Genomic DNA, 14,249 nt, shown 5'->3' on the forward strand with positions numbered 1-14,249 from the left:
AGAGAGAAAGAGAGAAAGAGAGAAAGAGAAAGAGAAAGAGAAAGAGAAAGAGAAAGAGAAAGAGAAAGAGAAAGAGAAAGAGAAAGAGAAAGAGAAAGAGGGAGAGAATGGGCATGCCAGGGCTTCCAGCCACTGCAAACAAACTCCAAATGCATGTGCCACCTTGTGTATCTGGCTTACGTGGAGTCCTGTGGAATTGAACCGAGGTTCTTTGGCTGTGCAGATAAACGTCTTAACCGCTAAGCCATCTCTCCAGCCCGGTCGTTGGGTTCTTCCATGAGCAACAAACAGTGAATGGTAGAAGAGGAAGCAATACATTCAAAGTGCCAAGGGAAAATAACCTTCAGGCCAGAACTGTGACCACAGCAAAATGAGCATTTAAGAGGGAGAGCATACTGTTTACTAGCTAGAGAACTGGAGGAAAACAGAGACTAGATGGCACATTTCAGCAAGCTGTTTACTTCAACTAAGCACTGCTAGGATTGCTGTAACTAGGTGATTCTGCAACGTTGGACATCTCCATTGCTGAGAGCCTGGGCTCACAGTGTTTTCCAACAGTCATTTCATTCTGGCTAAGAGTCAAATGACATTTTAATTCTAGGCATCATTTCAGAAAGCATCATTTCCTTTTCTACAATCGTTAATTATAAATGGATATTTTTGCAAAAAATGCTGCATTATTTCTTTTTTTATATTTATTTGCAAACAGAGAAACATAGAAAAGGAGAGGGATGGAGGGAAAAGAAGGAAAGAAGGAAGGGAGAGAATGGGCACACCAGGGCCTCTAGCTGCTGCAAACGAACTCTAGATACATATGCCAATTTGTGCATCTGGCTTTACATGTGTACTGGAGAATCAAACCTGGGCCATCAGGCATTGCAAACAAGAGCTTTAACCATGGAACAATTTCTCCAGCTCCCATTTCTTCCCCCCCCCCCTCTCTGTTTTTCTATAGCTCAGGCTGAACTGGAACTGGAACTCTCTCTGTAGCCCAGGCTGCCCTTGAAATCAGCTTTCCACATTCTGGGATTAAAGGCCCTCGCTACCACATCCATCAAAATGACTGGAGGAAGGGGAGGATAAGGCTGGTAAGGACTACAGAAAGTCCAAAACAAAAGTGGTTTCCTGCTCCCAGCTTGTGGCTCCCAGCAGGCCATATCCAGAGACATCTGAAATCTAGGACAACCAGCCCTGGACATGTGGGCATGAATACTGCTGAGCACAGCCTAACCATCCTGGAACACTTAATTGGCAGGAAATGCATCACTGACTTCCCGGTCAAGTATACTGCCCCATGTCACTTTCAACTTGCTCTTCATGTAGATGAAGACCTGGACTCTCTTAAAGGCTGTAACTGCTGCTGGTGGGGTCAGCCCACACATGCACAAATCTCATATAGCACAAAGGACAACAGCAGACTGTCTAAAGGATACTGGCTTCCTTATTACCTCAGGACCCTAAAGACTTAACAGCTATACAGTGTAGGTGAGTCTACTGGATTGTATCTCTGTAAAGAACAGTTTTGCCTCTTTATAATGCTAGTTGAGCAAGCTGTAAATTTACTTAGCTTTCCAACCAACCAAATTTCTGCATTTGAGTCTTCAACATATTTCAGGGTTACTATGATTTTAACAAAACTATTGAATTTTTGGTGGTGTTGTTTAAAAAAAAAACTGTCTGATTTTAACTGTGAAATGGAAGTTATAAATAACAAATATTTGGCTTTGTACAGACGTTAGGTCCACTCTGGTGGATAAGTTCAATAAAAGTCACATCTCAAACTGAAAATAAAAGCTCATATATATGCCATATGTACATATGCATTATGATTTAGTACCTCTGTTCAGTTCATGAGGTCATCTGAATATCACAATATTTGATTTGTCACTGACTGAAACTTATGAAGAACAAAAAGCATGAATTTTAAACGCAGTACCATTTCCATATTGCTTATGTAAACACATTTTTCTTGCTGTTTTCTTATAGATATTTGAATATTTCCAATGAGATAATATTTCATTCTATTCTGTTTTGTTTTGAGTTGTGCTGCAGATGGAACCCAGTGCCATGCACATGCCTAAGTAAATGCTCTACCACTTAAGAGTTATATACTCGGCCCCATTTTATTCTCTGAGAAATAGGTTCAGCATTGTTAAAATGGGTTCAGTGTGCTGGGAATATGGTTACACAGGTTAACAGTGCTTGTCATGCATGCATGGGGGCCTAAGAGGGCCTGAGACTGCATAAGTTTGATCTTCGGCCCCCACATAAAATGCTGGACATGACCACTCATACCTGTAACCAAGTCCTGTGGGTAGCAGAGACAGGAGAGGTGCTTGGGAACACTGATCAACCAGACTGATCTAAAATAGCAGCTCCAGGTTCAGTGAGAGACTCCATCTCAAGGAAATAAGGCAAAAAGCAATAAGGGAGGACACCCAACATGATCAAACCTGCATATGTATATTCACCACACATGTACAAAAGAAAAAAATCTTTAAAAATGAAGCCTATAACCATCAATAATGTTCCAAGATGAGAGAAAGAGCATGCTCTGTAAGTCCCAATGTTCTTGGAGAATTTACTTTCATGTATCAGCCTCATATCAACTTGGGGGAAGTCCTGGTAGTACATGCCTATAACCTGAGCATCAGGAGATGGAAAAAGGAGGATCTCAAGACCAAGGTTAGCATGGTCTACAAAGTAAGACACTGTCTAAAGAAAAGAATATCAAAATACTTCAAGAGAAATTCAGAGCCTACTAACTGCCATTTGAGTTTAAGGTAGCCACTGTCTTTCCCTCTGAATATGACAAAAGTGGTTCTTTGTAAAGCTTTTTTGTTTCTCTTTGTTTGTTTGGATAGGCTGTGTTAGTGAAGGAACATATGGCAAGTACCACTGAGCTATACCTCAGGCCATTTAAAACTACAAAACCAGAGGGCTGGACAGATGGCTCTGTGGGTCAAGCGCTTACTGAGTAAGCATGAGGACCTAAGTCTGGAATCCCAAGAACTTGCTTAACATTCTGGTCACAGTGGCCCATGCCTGTAATCCCAGCACTGACTGGGGAGGTGGAGACAGGATCCCTAGGGTGCATTGACTAGCTACTCTAGCTGAGACCATGAGTTCTAGATTTAGACGGTGTCTCAAAAAAAAAAAAAAAGGTTAAAAAGTGACTGAGGAAGACACCTAACATTGACCTTTGCCTCCACATACACATGTGTACGTGTTTGCACATGAGCATGCATATACACACAGGCACACACACATACCATATATGCATATACATGGGAAAAAAAGGACAGCACAAGCTAAGCACAGTAGTATATATTTGTAATCCTAGCACTTGGGGAGGTTGAGCAAAAGAATCACAAATTCAGGGTCCGCCTGGACTACAGAGTGCTGTAGACCAGCCTATACTATATAGCAAGACTATTGAAAATCTAATTAACCAAAAGAACAGCATATTCCTACTGGCTTCAGCATGACTCTCAGGTCCTGATTATAGCTAGACAGCAAAGTAGCTAAGAGATTTGCTGAGCAGACTGTGGCTGGCCTCATTTCCTGTCAAGGGTGTCCATGTTTTCTGGGCTATTCTTTCACAGCAGAGCACAGAAAACTTGAGACACACAGTGACTATTTCTTCCAGCAAGCCTCTCACCAAGTTTACATCAGTCATCAGTCATAAGGAGAACAAATGTCCCAGGCCAACTCTCTGTCTCATCATCACCTGGGCTCTTGTCCCACAGGGGCTGGGTACATTCTTTAGGTTGGCCTCCTGCCTCCCAATTCTCCCCTTCCACCAGGCTCTTTAAGAATATAAAGCATGAGCCAGGCATGATGGTGCACTCCTTTAATCCCAGCACTTGGGAGGCAGAGGTAGGAGGACCGCCATGAGTTCAAGGCCAGCCTGAGACTACATAGTTAATTCCAGGTCAGCCTGGGCTAGAGTGAGACCCTACCTCAAAAAAAATTAAAAATGAATGAAGGACAAAAATGTAAAGCATGGCCATCAACAAAATCTGTGTCCTCAACCTCTTTCTGAACATTTCTTCATCTTGCACTTAACTTGGTGCTTTTCAACTCTGCATAAACTGAGAATTACCTGGGGAGGTTTTGCAAACTCCTAACAGCCAAGCCTTGCTGCCTGATGCCAACATTTCTGGGCCTCAGAAGGTTTGAGAGAGTTCCGCTGTATGGCCAAGGGGAAGCAGCAGCAAGCTAGCTGAAAGAAACCCTAAGCTTACTCTCCCCGCTTCAAGGGCTGTGCCCAAAGAGAACTCTTGTGCGGGGAGCACTTTCCCCACCCCAGCTCTGTAACCACAAGAATGAGTGGAAAGGCAGCCTGCTCCTCCCTACCACCTCCAGAACACTTCATTTCTTTCTCTCGCTCCTGAAATCTGGCTTTCCAAATCTCAGGTAGTTCTTCAAGCACGCATGCCTGTTTCTTTGCATTTATTCTTCCTTCCACAGTAACACTCTGTGTCCTTCAGCCACTGAAAAAGAAAGGTTCTCTTGTTTCCTTAAAATTCACTTCCCTAGTCACCTCCCCCACCACATGAGCTTTCTCAGTTTCTAAGCTAACAGGCAGTAAGTAATAAGATACTTCTTTCTCAGGCCTTTCCGTCTACTACTCAAAATACTAGAGAGGAGCACGTGCTGTGACGAGGAGAGAAATCAGTGGTATGATAGGAAAATGCTGGGCACATTGGTCTACAGGAAACCCCACTTCAGCAAATGTGGCACTAACATAAAACTTAAAAGATAATATTTTGTAGCCCCATTTTTTCATTATAAACGTAATTAAGCAAGATCTGTGCTCTATCATTATTGCCATAAGAAATTTGGCATAAGCCTGGTGTGGTGGTGCATGTCTTTAATCCCAGCACTTGGGAAGCAGCGGTAGGAGGATTGCTGTGAGTTCGAGACCACCCTGAGTGACTACATAGTGAATTCCAGATCAGCCTGAGCTAGAGTGAGACCCTACCTCCAAAAACAAAAAAAAATAAATAAATAAAAAGAAAAGAAAGAAATCTGGCATGAGAGCAATACTATTTGTAGGATTTAATTAAATATCGAATAATGAAGTAGCAGAGAATTGAACAATCACCAACTCTGTGAATGGCATTTTACTCAATTGATATGCACACAGCTAGAAAGTTTCACTAACTCACTTTAGCACTGCTCCATATAAAACATTTATTCTAATTTCTCTTTTGGTTATGTATACTATGACTCAGTCATTTAAAAAAATTTCAAATCACCTCTTCTTAAATGTGCCAAAAGACCATGCCCTGGTTTCTGGCCTTTCCCTGGGAAAATGAGGAAACAAACTACTTGATTCTTTATAGATCCACTTATTCCTTCTTGATCTTACCTGTAGCTAGGAAAAATAAAGTATCTGTTCCTCCTCATTTTTCCCTTTCCTAACTCTGTGGCCCCGTATGTATAACCTAATCCAGATGTTCAGACCACAGTGGTGTTTGGTGTAAGTAGGAGCCAGCCAAACTGTACTTTATGATGAAAAAGTGAGTGTACCTCATCCTTCAATTGATACATACGCTGTTGCATTTTGTTTGGTTTGGCAGGACCGGGGATGGACCACAGGGCCTTGTGCATGCTAGGCAAGTGCTCCACCACTGAGCTACATCCCCCGGCTTAGATATATACTTTTGTTATGTGTAAAGCATGCTAACTATGGAATATGGAAGCATATCACAATCAGTTGGATATATAGTGTGTGTTTGTGTGTGCATGTCTATGTAGGTGCAGATTTATGCATGTACATAAAGGTGGAATCCAGAGGACAACCTCACGTGTCATTCCTCAGGCTCTGGCCACCATTTCTTTGAGACAGGGTCATTCACTAGGCTGGAACTTATCAATGAGGCTAGACTGGCTGGCCAGTGAACCCCAGGCAGGTATCCTCCTGTCTCTACACCCCCAGTGGCAGGATTATAAGTGCACATCACACCTAGCCTTTTTTTTTTTCCCAAGGAAGGATCTCCCTCTAGCTTAGGCTAATTTGGAATTGGTCTCAGGCTAGCCTTGAGCTCACAGTGATCCTTCTACCTTGGCCTCCCAGTGCTGGGATTAAAGGCATGTGCCACCACGGCCAGTCACACCTAGCTTTTTTAAATGTGTGTTCCAGGGATTCATGCTTTCAAGGTAAGCAGTCTATCAACTATCTCTCTAGCCACAGCTATCTAGTTTTTAAAATAGTATTCCTTTGTAGAGAATAAAATATTTTCTTTCTTATTACAATCTAGTCTTGCTCATTTGTCAAGATAAACAATATGAAAATTTCAAATGCAAAAAGTAATCTAGAAACTTTATTTTAATCTCATAATGGTTACTCACACATGTAATGATTTTCACTATACTAGGCTGGCTGACTTTTCTAGGTCCCTGGTGATGATCCTACAGTCTGAACCTCATTAAAAGTCTCTGTGTATGTATTTCCTTAGTCACAGATATATTTCCAAGGTCAGGTTGATGGTCCATATATAGCAAGAAACATTCAAGCTAGAGACAGTGCTTAGTGGTTAAAGGTGCTTGTTTCCAAAGCCTGACGGCTTGGGCTTAATTTCCCAGTACCCATGTAAAGCAGATGCACAAAGTGGTGCATGAATCTGGAGTTCATTTGCGGGGGCAAGGGGCCCTACCACACCCATATTAATATTCCCTCCCTCCCCCCCCCCTCTCTCTAGTAAATAAACATGCAAAACAATTGAACAGAGTAAAAAGAGTCAGAATGTGTATACTTTCTGTAATAAAATCTGCTGGGAGGTGATACAAATGATCTCATGAGAGAGTAAACAAAAAGGAATAGCAGAGGAAGGAAGAAATTGGAAAGACTGACACCTGGGCAACTTGAAATTCTAAGCTAATATATAATAAACTTTCACTTTAAATTCTTCAAGGGGAAACTATTGGCATAAACATAAAATTTAACTTTAATCACATAATGTAGAAATGAGGTAATAGATGAGAGCAATTTGGAAATGCTTTTAGCAATACCTACAGCAGGTATTTTAATAGTGTTTCCTAATCACTAAGCCCTTGAGATTTTAACAAGTATTTTTCTAAATAAAAAGATGAATGGTTGGACAAGCTAGAAAATTGCTGGTTTTAACAGAATTGGGCAGCTTTGTTTTGCTTTTTACTATAGGATGCTAAAGCGTTTAGTGAATGCATATGTACTGCATATCTCCCAGAGGAGGTAAAGGCAGCAGCCTGCAAATTTGTCTTACCACAGAACCCTATTAATATCTCCCAGTAACTGTTTCTAGTGACATAGCAGAAAAACTAAACACAGCCGTGTGCTTATTGCCCAGGATTTTATCCATTGAATATATGTGCTCCATTTGCAGTGGACAAAAGAGGGAAAGAAGAGAGGTGTCTGGGACATTTTCTGCCTACATTTCTTCTTACACACCTGTTCCTTTAGTCTGAAATCTCCATAGTTAGGCAGCTGAGCTGGAGGCTGGGGCTGAATGCTGGGCTCAGCGTTTACACTTTGCTGGGAAATCTGGCAGAGAAGGAGACTTACTCATTAATGTTGACTTGAGACTCTCCAGTCCCCATATCATATCTTCATATCACTAAGCCCTGAGCAAGTGAGGAACCCAGGGCAAGCAGTTCAGAGGAGGCCTGGTGAGCCCAGCAGCACTTTTCAGACCAGGAAGTAACTACTGTCATTTGTGCACCAGGGGAAAGATAAGGAGGTTGGTTACAAAAGCCTTTTCATACAGGGCGCCACACATACATCCAGATGGCTCTAGAGCAGAAGCTCAAAACTAGATAAGTATCTCATAATGTTTGCTAATTTTATTGAGATCAAATCCAGGTTTGTGGTTGGTACAAAACAGGAGTCTCAACTTCTCTGAGCCTTTATTAGGAGAGTATGCTGAAAGCCTCAGTTACAAGGCCAGTGGATCTGCTGTCTTGTGTAAACTTGGTCACTTAACCTCCCAAGATTGGGGGTGGGGGGAAGAGGAACCTAACAACAGCCACTTAGCTACTTAGTAGCTGTGCCCCCTTAGTGACTTGCTTAACCCAATTTCTCAGTCTATAAAAAGGTTATATTAGGCCAGGCATGGGGACACATGATTTTAATCCCAGCACTCAGAAAGCAGAGGTAGGAGGATCACCATGAGTTCCAGGCCACCCTGAGACTACATAGTGAATTCCAGGTCAACCTGGGCCAAAGTGAGACCCTACCTTGAAAAACAAGAAAAAAAAAAAAAAGAAGAAGAAGAAGAAAAAGGCAGTATTAGAACCTGCTTCATAAGGTTTTGTCAGGATTAAATTATGCATTAAAAACAGTGCAATGCCTGGTTGACTGAAAATACTCAATTAACCTAGCTAATAATTCTGAATGAGCACAAATTATAATGAAGCAAACACTTGGGGTAGAACTAAGGTTTGGTATTAGATAAATAGCAGGGACTCCATAAGTAAAATATTTTAAAAATATTTCATTTATTTATTTTTATACAGATAAAGAGAGTATGGGCATGCCAGGGCCTTTTGCTGCTGCAAACAAACTCCAGATGCATGCACCACTTTGTGTATCTCGCTTAACATGGGTACTAGGAAATTGAACCTGAGCTGACAGGCTTTGCAAACAAGCACCTTTAGCCACTAAACCATCTCTCCAGCCCATAACTACTTATTTTTAAATCCAGTTTTGGAAATATTTTATTTATTTTGAGAAGGAGAAAGAGACAGACAGAGAGAGAATATAGGCACATCAGGGCTTCCCACCACTACAAAGGAACTCCAGATGCATGTGCCACCTTGCGTATCTGGCATGGGTACTAGAAATCAAACCCAGACTGTCAGGTTTTGCAAGCAAGCACCTTTAACCACTGAGCCACCTCTTCAGCCCTACTATTTTTTTAAAAAAATAATATTTATTTTAGAGAGAGAAAGACAGACAGACACACATACACACATAGAGTGAGTAGAGGCACACCGGGGCCTCTTGCCACTGCATACAGACTCTAGACACATGCACCACTTTGTGCATTTGGCTTTTACATGGGTGCTGGGAAACTGAACCCAGGCTGTCTGGCTTTGCAAGCAAGTACCTTTCACCACTGAGATGTCTGTCCATCCTCACATAACTACTTCTTAATTGACCAATTTCTCTTAAAGCCAATGTTGAAACCAGGATGAATTCGCTCTTGTATATATGCAAGTCAGGAAGAACTGGTCTTTTTATTACACTTCAGACGGAAGTAAGAAGCTTCATACCATTTATATACCTCATGGTTCAGTGGATGCTAATGACCATCTAATTGTCAGAAAGAAGGACAAGCAAATGTTATAAATAGTTTCCATGATTTGAGTCCTGTGACTGCCACATGGAAAGGTGTGCTCTGGACCTCACAGAGTGGCAAAAGTGAAACTGGAACTGATATGTAAAGAAATTTCTCAACATTTTCAACCAAAAGTTAGACAGGGTCTTTAAAGAGAAGGCTTACATTTTGTTTTGCGTTTTAACGAAAGCAAATAGATTTATCACTTGCTTCTCAAACTCCAATGTGTGGAAAGTGTTGATGAGTAGGGTCATAGTAGCACATGTACACAAGACACAATTAAGGTACAAGACAGACAGACTGTGGTGACACAACTCTCCCTTTCCTGCTGCAGGAGGCAGCAACCTCGGGTTGATGAGCACTTAGTTTCAGTGCACACAGATTACCATTAGTTCCTGAAATGCTGGCCAACAAGCATCTAGTCACCCAGACTGCATGTGTTAGACAGAACCACCATATCTCCTAACCCCATATGGAGAGGCACCTCTTCTACTTTGCTCTGTGTAAGAAAATCACATACGACCCTCAAGAGCCCAAACTGAACATTTGTCTGGTGGCCTATGACTGGATGAGTAGAAACTAAACCACATGTTACCTTGGGAATCTGATATAATGATCGACTCTTGCAAAGCAGCACAGGGGTAAGACAACAGTTTTCAGAAATCAAATATGTCACCTACCTGAGATGGACAAGGTCTTGGGGGCAGTGCTGGTGGTGGAGGCAATAATCCTAAAAAAAAAAAAAGCACACAGTGTTAAGGACCACTCCCCCGAAAATAAGATAAAACAAACTACTGTACTCAACTAAGAACAGGGAAGGCACTTAAAATGTTCAAGTTTTTAAAAGCACTTTGGAGGCTTTGACACAGGTCAAGTGAAGTTCTCAGCCTACATATCCAACAACAGACGAGTGGATAAAGACAATGTGCCATATAAATATAGCATAAAGGAAAATACACTGTGTTTTTAGCTGAAAAGTGGATGCAACAGGAGACCATCATATTAAACAAAACAAAAAAAAAAACCCAGACCCCAGACTCAGAAACACAAGTGTTACTTTTTTCACTTGTGGATCCTACATTGTACATATATACATACTTAAAGACTACATAGACATAAAAGCAGAAAGGAAACTGGGGTAGGAAGGAGGCTATCAGGTGGGGGAAAAAGGAGGAAGGGGCTAAAGATTGAAAATGGGAGGGAGTGAACACCATCAAAACGCATGCTATACTTGAAAGAAATGAAACCCAACACTATATACACTGAATATGCGTCAATAAAAAAGTGCATATTATTCCTAATCCCTTTTTCACCTTCACCTACTGAAGTATTTACATAGGCGGTTATGATTAAGATGGTTAAATAAAAAGGGAAGGAAAACATACTTTTTGACCAAAAGATGGAAACTTAGCATAGGAAAGATAGTCAGTTCCTTAGTATTCTGATGTTAATTACTTAGTTTCAAGTCAGCCAGAGCAGGGGTCAGAAGGCCTCTTATTTGGCTTCTCTCATGTTTCTCCCTAGCTCGCAGCCATTACTGCTCATTAGCTTTGTGCATAAGTTAAGGAAAGGAAGGGAGCCAGAACCCAGGGGAGGCCACTTGGCTGCCAGGATGTGCTCCTGTGGATGGGCCTGCAAGCATGACAGAGACCAGATTGATGGGCTGCAATGGTTTATTGAGTTCCAAGGCCTCAACTTCCTTTTCACTCTCTGATCATTATTATCATGGACAACTGAATCTGTTTCTGAAATAATCTGGCCGCATATTTGAAGGATCTTTGAAAGTAAGCAAGCTGCAGTCAGACTGTTTTGTTTTCAATTTGTGAGATGCAAAGAATATTTGAGAAAGCCAAAAATATGTGAATTGTAATGTAATAATGACAATAAACAGCTGCAGTGGAAATATAAATAAATTCCATGATTACACACAAAAAAATAAGTTTAGGATCACATACTGACAAGTTAAATCACATTCTTTAAAACTCCTTCAAAAACACCCTATCTATGTAACTATAGTTTATGAAGAAATCTGTGATACATGCTCTAATATTTAGATAAAACACCCTATCTATGTAACTATAGTTTATGAAGAAATCTGTGATACATGCTCTAATATTTAGATAATGTTCTGTTCCTTAAAAAGTAAATAACAGCAACATATCGAGAGCAAGACTGTTTTTACCAACCACTATTCACTTGCCCTAGCTGGGTCACACAAGCTAGATATAAAGTTTGGTGCTTTCCACATATGTGACCCAGAATAATGCTCCAGAGATGCATATTGTAGCCAGTCCATGGATATGGCAAAGCCATGTGACTCTGCCCGTGATCTGTCTTTCATTAAAATTTGTGAAACACGTCGGTAGATTAAACCTTCATACGATGGTGAACCACCCTCAATAATAACAAAGTACAAAACAGAAAAGAATGTGGATAACCCTGTCTGGGTCCTCACAGGTTAGACCTTTAAATTACTAGTTACCTTAAAAACAAAACCAAAGAAATAAGCTAATTTCCTAAAGAAAATGCCAAGCAACTATACTACCATAAAATGTATACTAAACTAGGCATGGTGGCTCATGTCTAGAACGCCAGCATCCGGGAGGCAGAGGTAGGAGGAAAGCCATGAGTTCAAGGGCAGACTGGGCTACAGGATGAGTTCCAGGTCATCTTGGGCTGGAGTGATACCCTACTTCAAAATACAAAATAATGAAAAAATTTTAATTAAATAAACTGGACCATTTATTAACAAAAGAAGTATACCTTGGAAATTATAAGCCAACTAATTAAATTGTCTTCTATTTTTAGACAAGATGGAATAATACAGACCACATTTACTAACCCAATTGAAATAACCAATTTTTTTTTTTTTAATCATACGAAAGCAGCTCAGCATAGTGGCACACACCATTGATCCAGTAGGAAGATCACTGAGTTTGAGGCCATCCTGGGACTACAAAGAGTTCCAGGTCAGCCTGGGCTAGACTGAAACCCTACCTTGAAAAAAAAAAAATCAAAACCAACCCCCCCACCCCTCCCCAAAAAAACTTGGGCTGAAGAAATGGCTTAGCAGTTAAGGCACTTGCCTGAAAAGCCAAAGGACCTCAATTTGATTCCCAGGAACCACGTAAGCCAGATGTACAAGGGGGCACATGCATCTGGAGTTTGTTTGCAGTGGCTGGAAGCCCTGGTGCATCCATTCTCTATCTGCCTTTCTCTCAGCTTCTCTCTCTCTCTCTCTCTCTCTCTCTCTCTCTCTTTCTCAAAATAAATAAAATAAATTACTTAATTTAAAATAACTTGGGCTGGAGAGATGGCTTAGCGGTTAAGCGCTTGCCTGTGAAGCCTAAGGACCCCGGTTTGAGGCTCAATTCCCCAGGACCCACGTTAGCCAAACGCACAAGGGGGCACATGCATCTGGAGTTCGTTCGCAGTGGCTGGAGGCCTGGCATGCCCATTCTCTTTCTCTTTCTCTGTCTGTTGCTCTCAAATAAATAAATAAAAATGAACAACAAAAAATTTTTTTTAAACTTAAGTTTTACTGAGCATGGGGGTAAACGTGTTTAATCCAAGCACTCAGGAGATAGAGGTAGGAGGATCACTTTGAGTTCAAGGCCAGCCTAAGACTACATATTGAATTCCAGGTCAGACTGGGCTAGAATGAGACCCAACCTCAAAAACCCAAAACAAAAATCATATGAAATAATTTTCACAACACTGGAACCAAACATCTATGAAGAGTTTTGAAGACACCAGAAAATCAGGCAACAAAGAGGTTATCCCTGAGAAACAGGAGGCAAACAAGGAAGTACTATGATCGACTGTCCCTGCTCACAGCCTAGGAAGTTAATATAAACAGGCGACTTATCAGATTCAGGTCTGATTATCCTTACTCTTTTTTTTAAAACTTTTGGTGTTTTGAAAAATGAAAACATGTTGGGACTGGAGATACATAGTGCAGTGGTTGAAGGTGCTTGTTGGCAAAGCTTGATGGCCCAGGTTTGATTCCTCAGTGCCGATGTAAAGCCAGGTGCACAAAGAGGCCCATGAGTCTGGAGTGTGTAGCAGAAGGAGGACCTGGAGCACCCATCCTTTTTCTTTCTCTCTCTTTCTTTCTATTTCTCTTTTTCCTCTCAAATATTTTTTTTTAATTTTTACAATGAAAAATCCTATTGTAAAAAGTTGTATGAGGGGGGTCTGTTTTCCAATATACTTTTAGATAAAATTGCATTACATGCAATATTGTCATGAGTTCACTGGACATCTCCCCAAATATAAAGGAGAAATTGTGTTTAAATGGTAAAAGATTGAGACTACTTAAAATAAAAACCTAAGTTAGGGCTGGAGAGATGGCTTAGTGGTTAAGCGCTTGCCTGTGAAGCCTAAGGACCCCAGTTCGAGGCTCGGTTCCCCAGGTCCCACGTTAGCCAGATGCACCAGGGGGCGCACGCGTCTGGAGTTCGTTTGCAGAGGCTGGAAGCCCTGGCGCGCCCATTCTCTCTCTCTCCCTCTATCTGTCTTTCTCTCTGTGTCTGTCACTCTCAAATAAATAAATAAAAAATATTAAAAAAAAAACCCTAAGTTAGGCATGATGGCACATGCCTGTATCTCAGTTTGAGGCCAGCCTGTGCCACATAATGAATTCCAGGCCAGCCTGGTCTACAGATGAGACTTTGTCTTAAAAAAAAAAAAAAAAAAAAAAAAAAAAAACAATAAAATGAAACCCTGCCTGGACTTCTCACAACTAAGTTTTGAGCAACAAAATAGCATCACAGACATGTACCCAGTGTCCATTCTGAAGATTTTCAGAGGTGATATCAGTCATCCTCCTCTTTGTTCATTCTGAAATCTCTTAAGAAATGGTGTTACTTATCTTTCTCGTTAAATTCTAAGATTGGGGGAACCAAAAATATTATACCAAAA

At 41.0% G+C, this 14,249-nt stretch overlaps 1 protein-coding gene across 4 annotated transcripts in view; it reads right to left on the reverse strand.

Annotated features, from left to right (window-relative positions):
- Nucleotides 1-14,249, reverse strand: part of Reps2 (RALBP1 associated Eps domain containing 2) — a 293,602-nt gene that overhangs the window by 51,336 nt on the left and 228,017 nt on the right. For all 4 annotated transcript variants that reach the window (XM_045140337.1, XM_045140334.1, XM_045140335.1 and 1 more), the window contains exon 14: nt 10,007-10,056. In XM_045140337.1, coding sequence (XP_044996272.1) covers nt 10,007-10,056 — 50 coding nt within the window. The remainder of the gene's footprint in view (nt 1-10,006; nt 10,057-14,249) is intronic.

This window comes from Jaculus jaculus, chromosome X (genome assembly GCF_020740685.1).
Source record: "Jaculus jaculus isolate mJacJac1 chromosome X, mJacJac1.mat.Y.cur, whole genome shotgun sequence".
NCBI classification, from domain to species: domain Eukaryota; kingdom Metazoa; phylum Chordata; class Mammalia; order Rodentia; family Dipodidae; genus Jaculus; species Jaculus jaculus.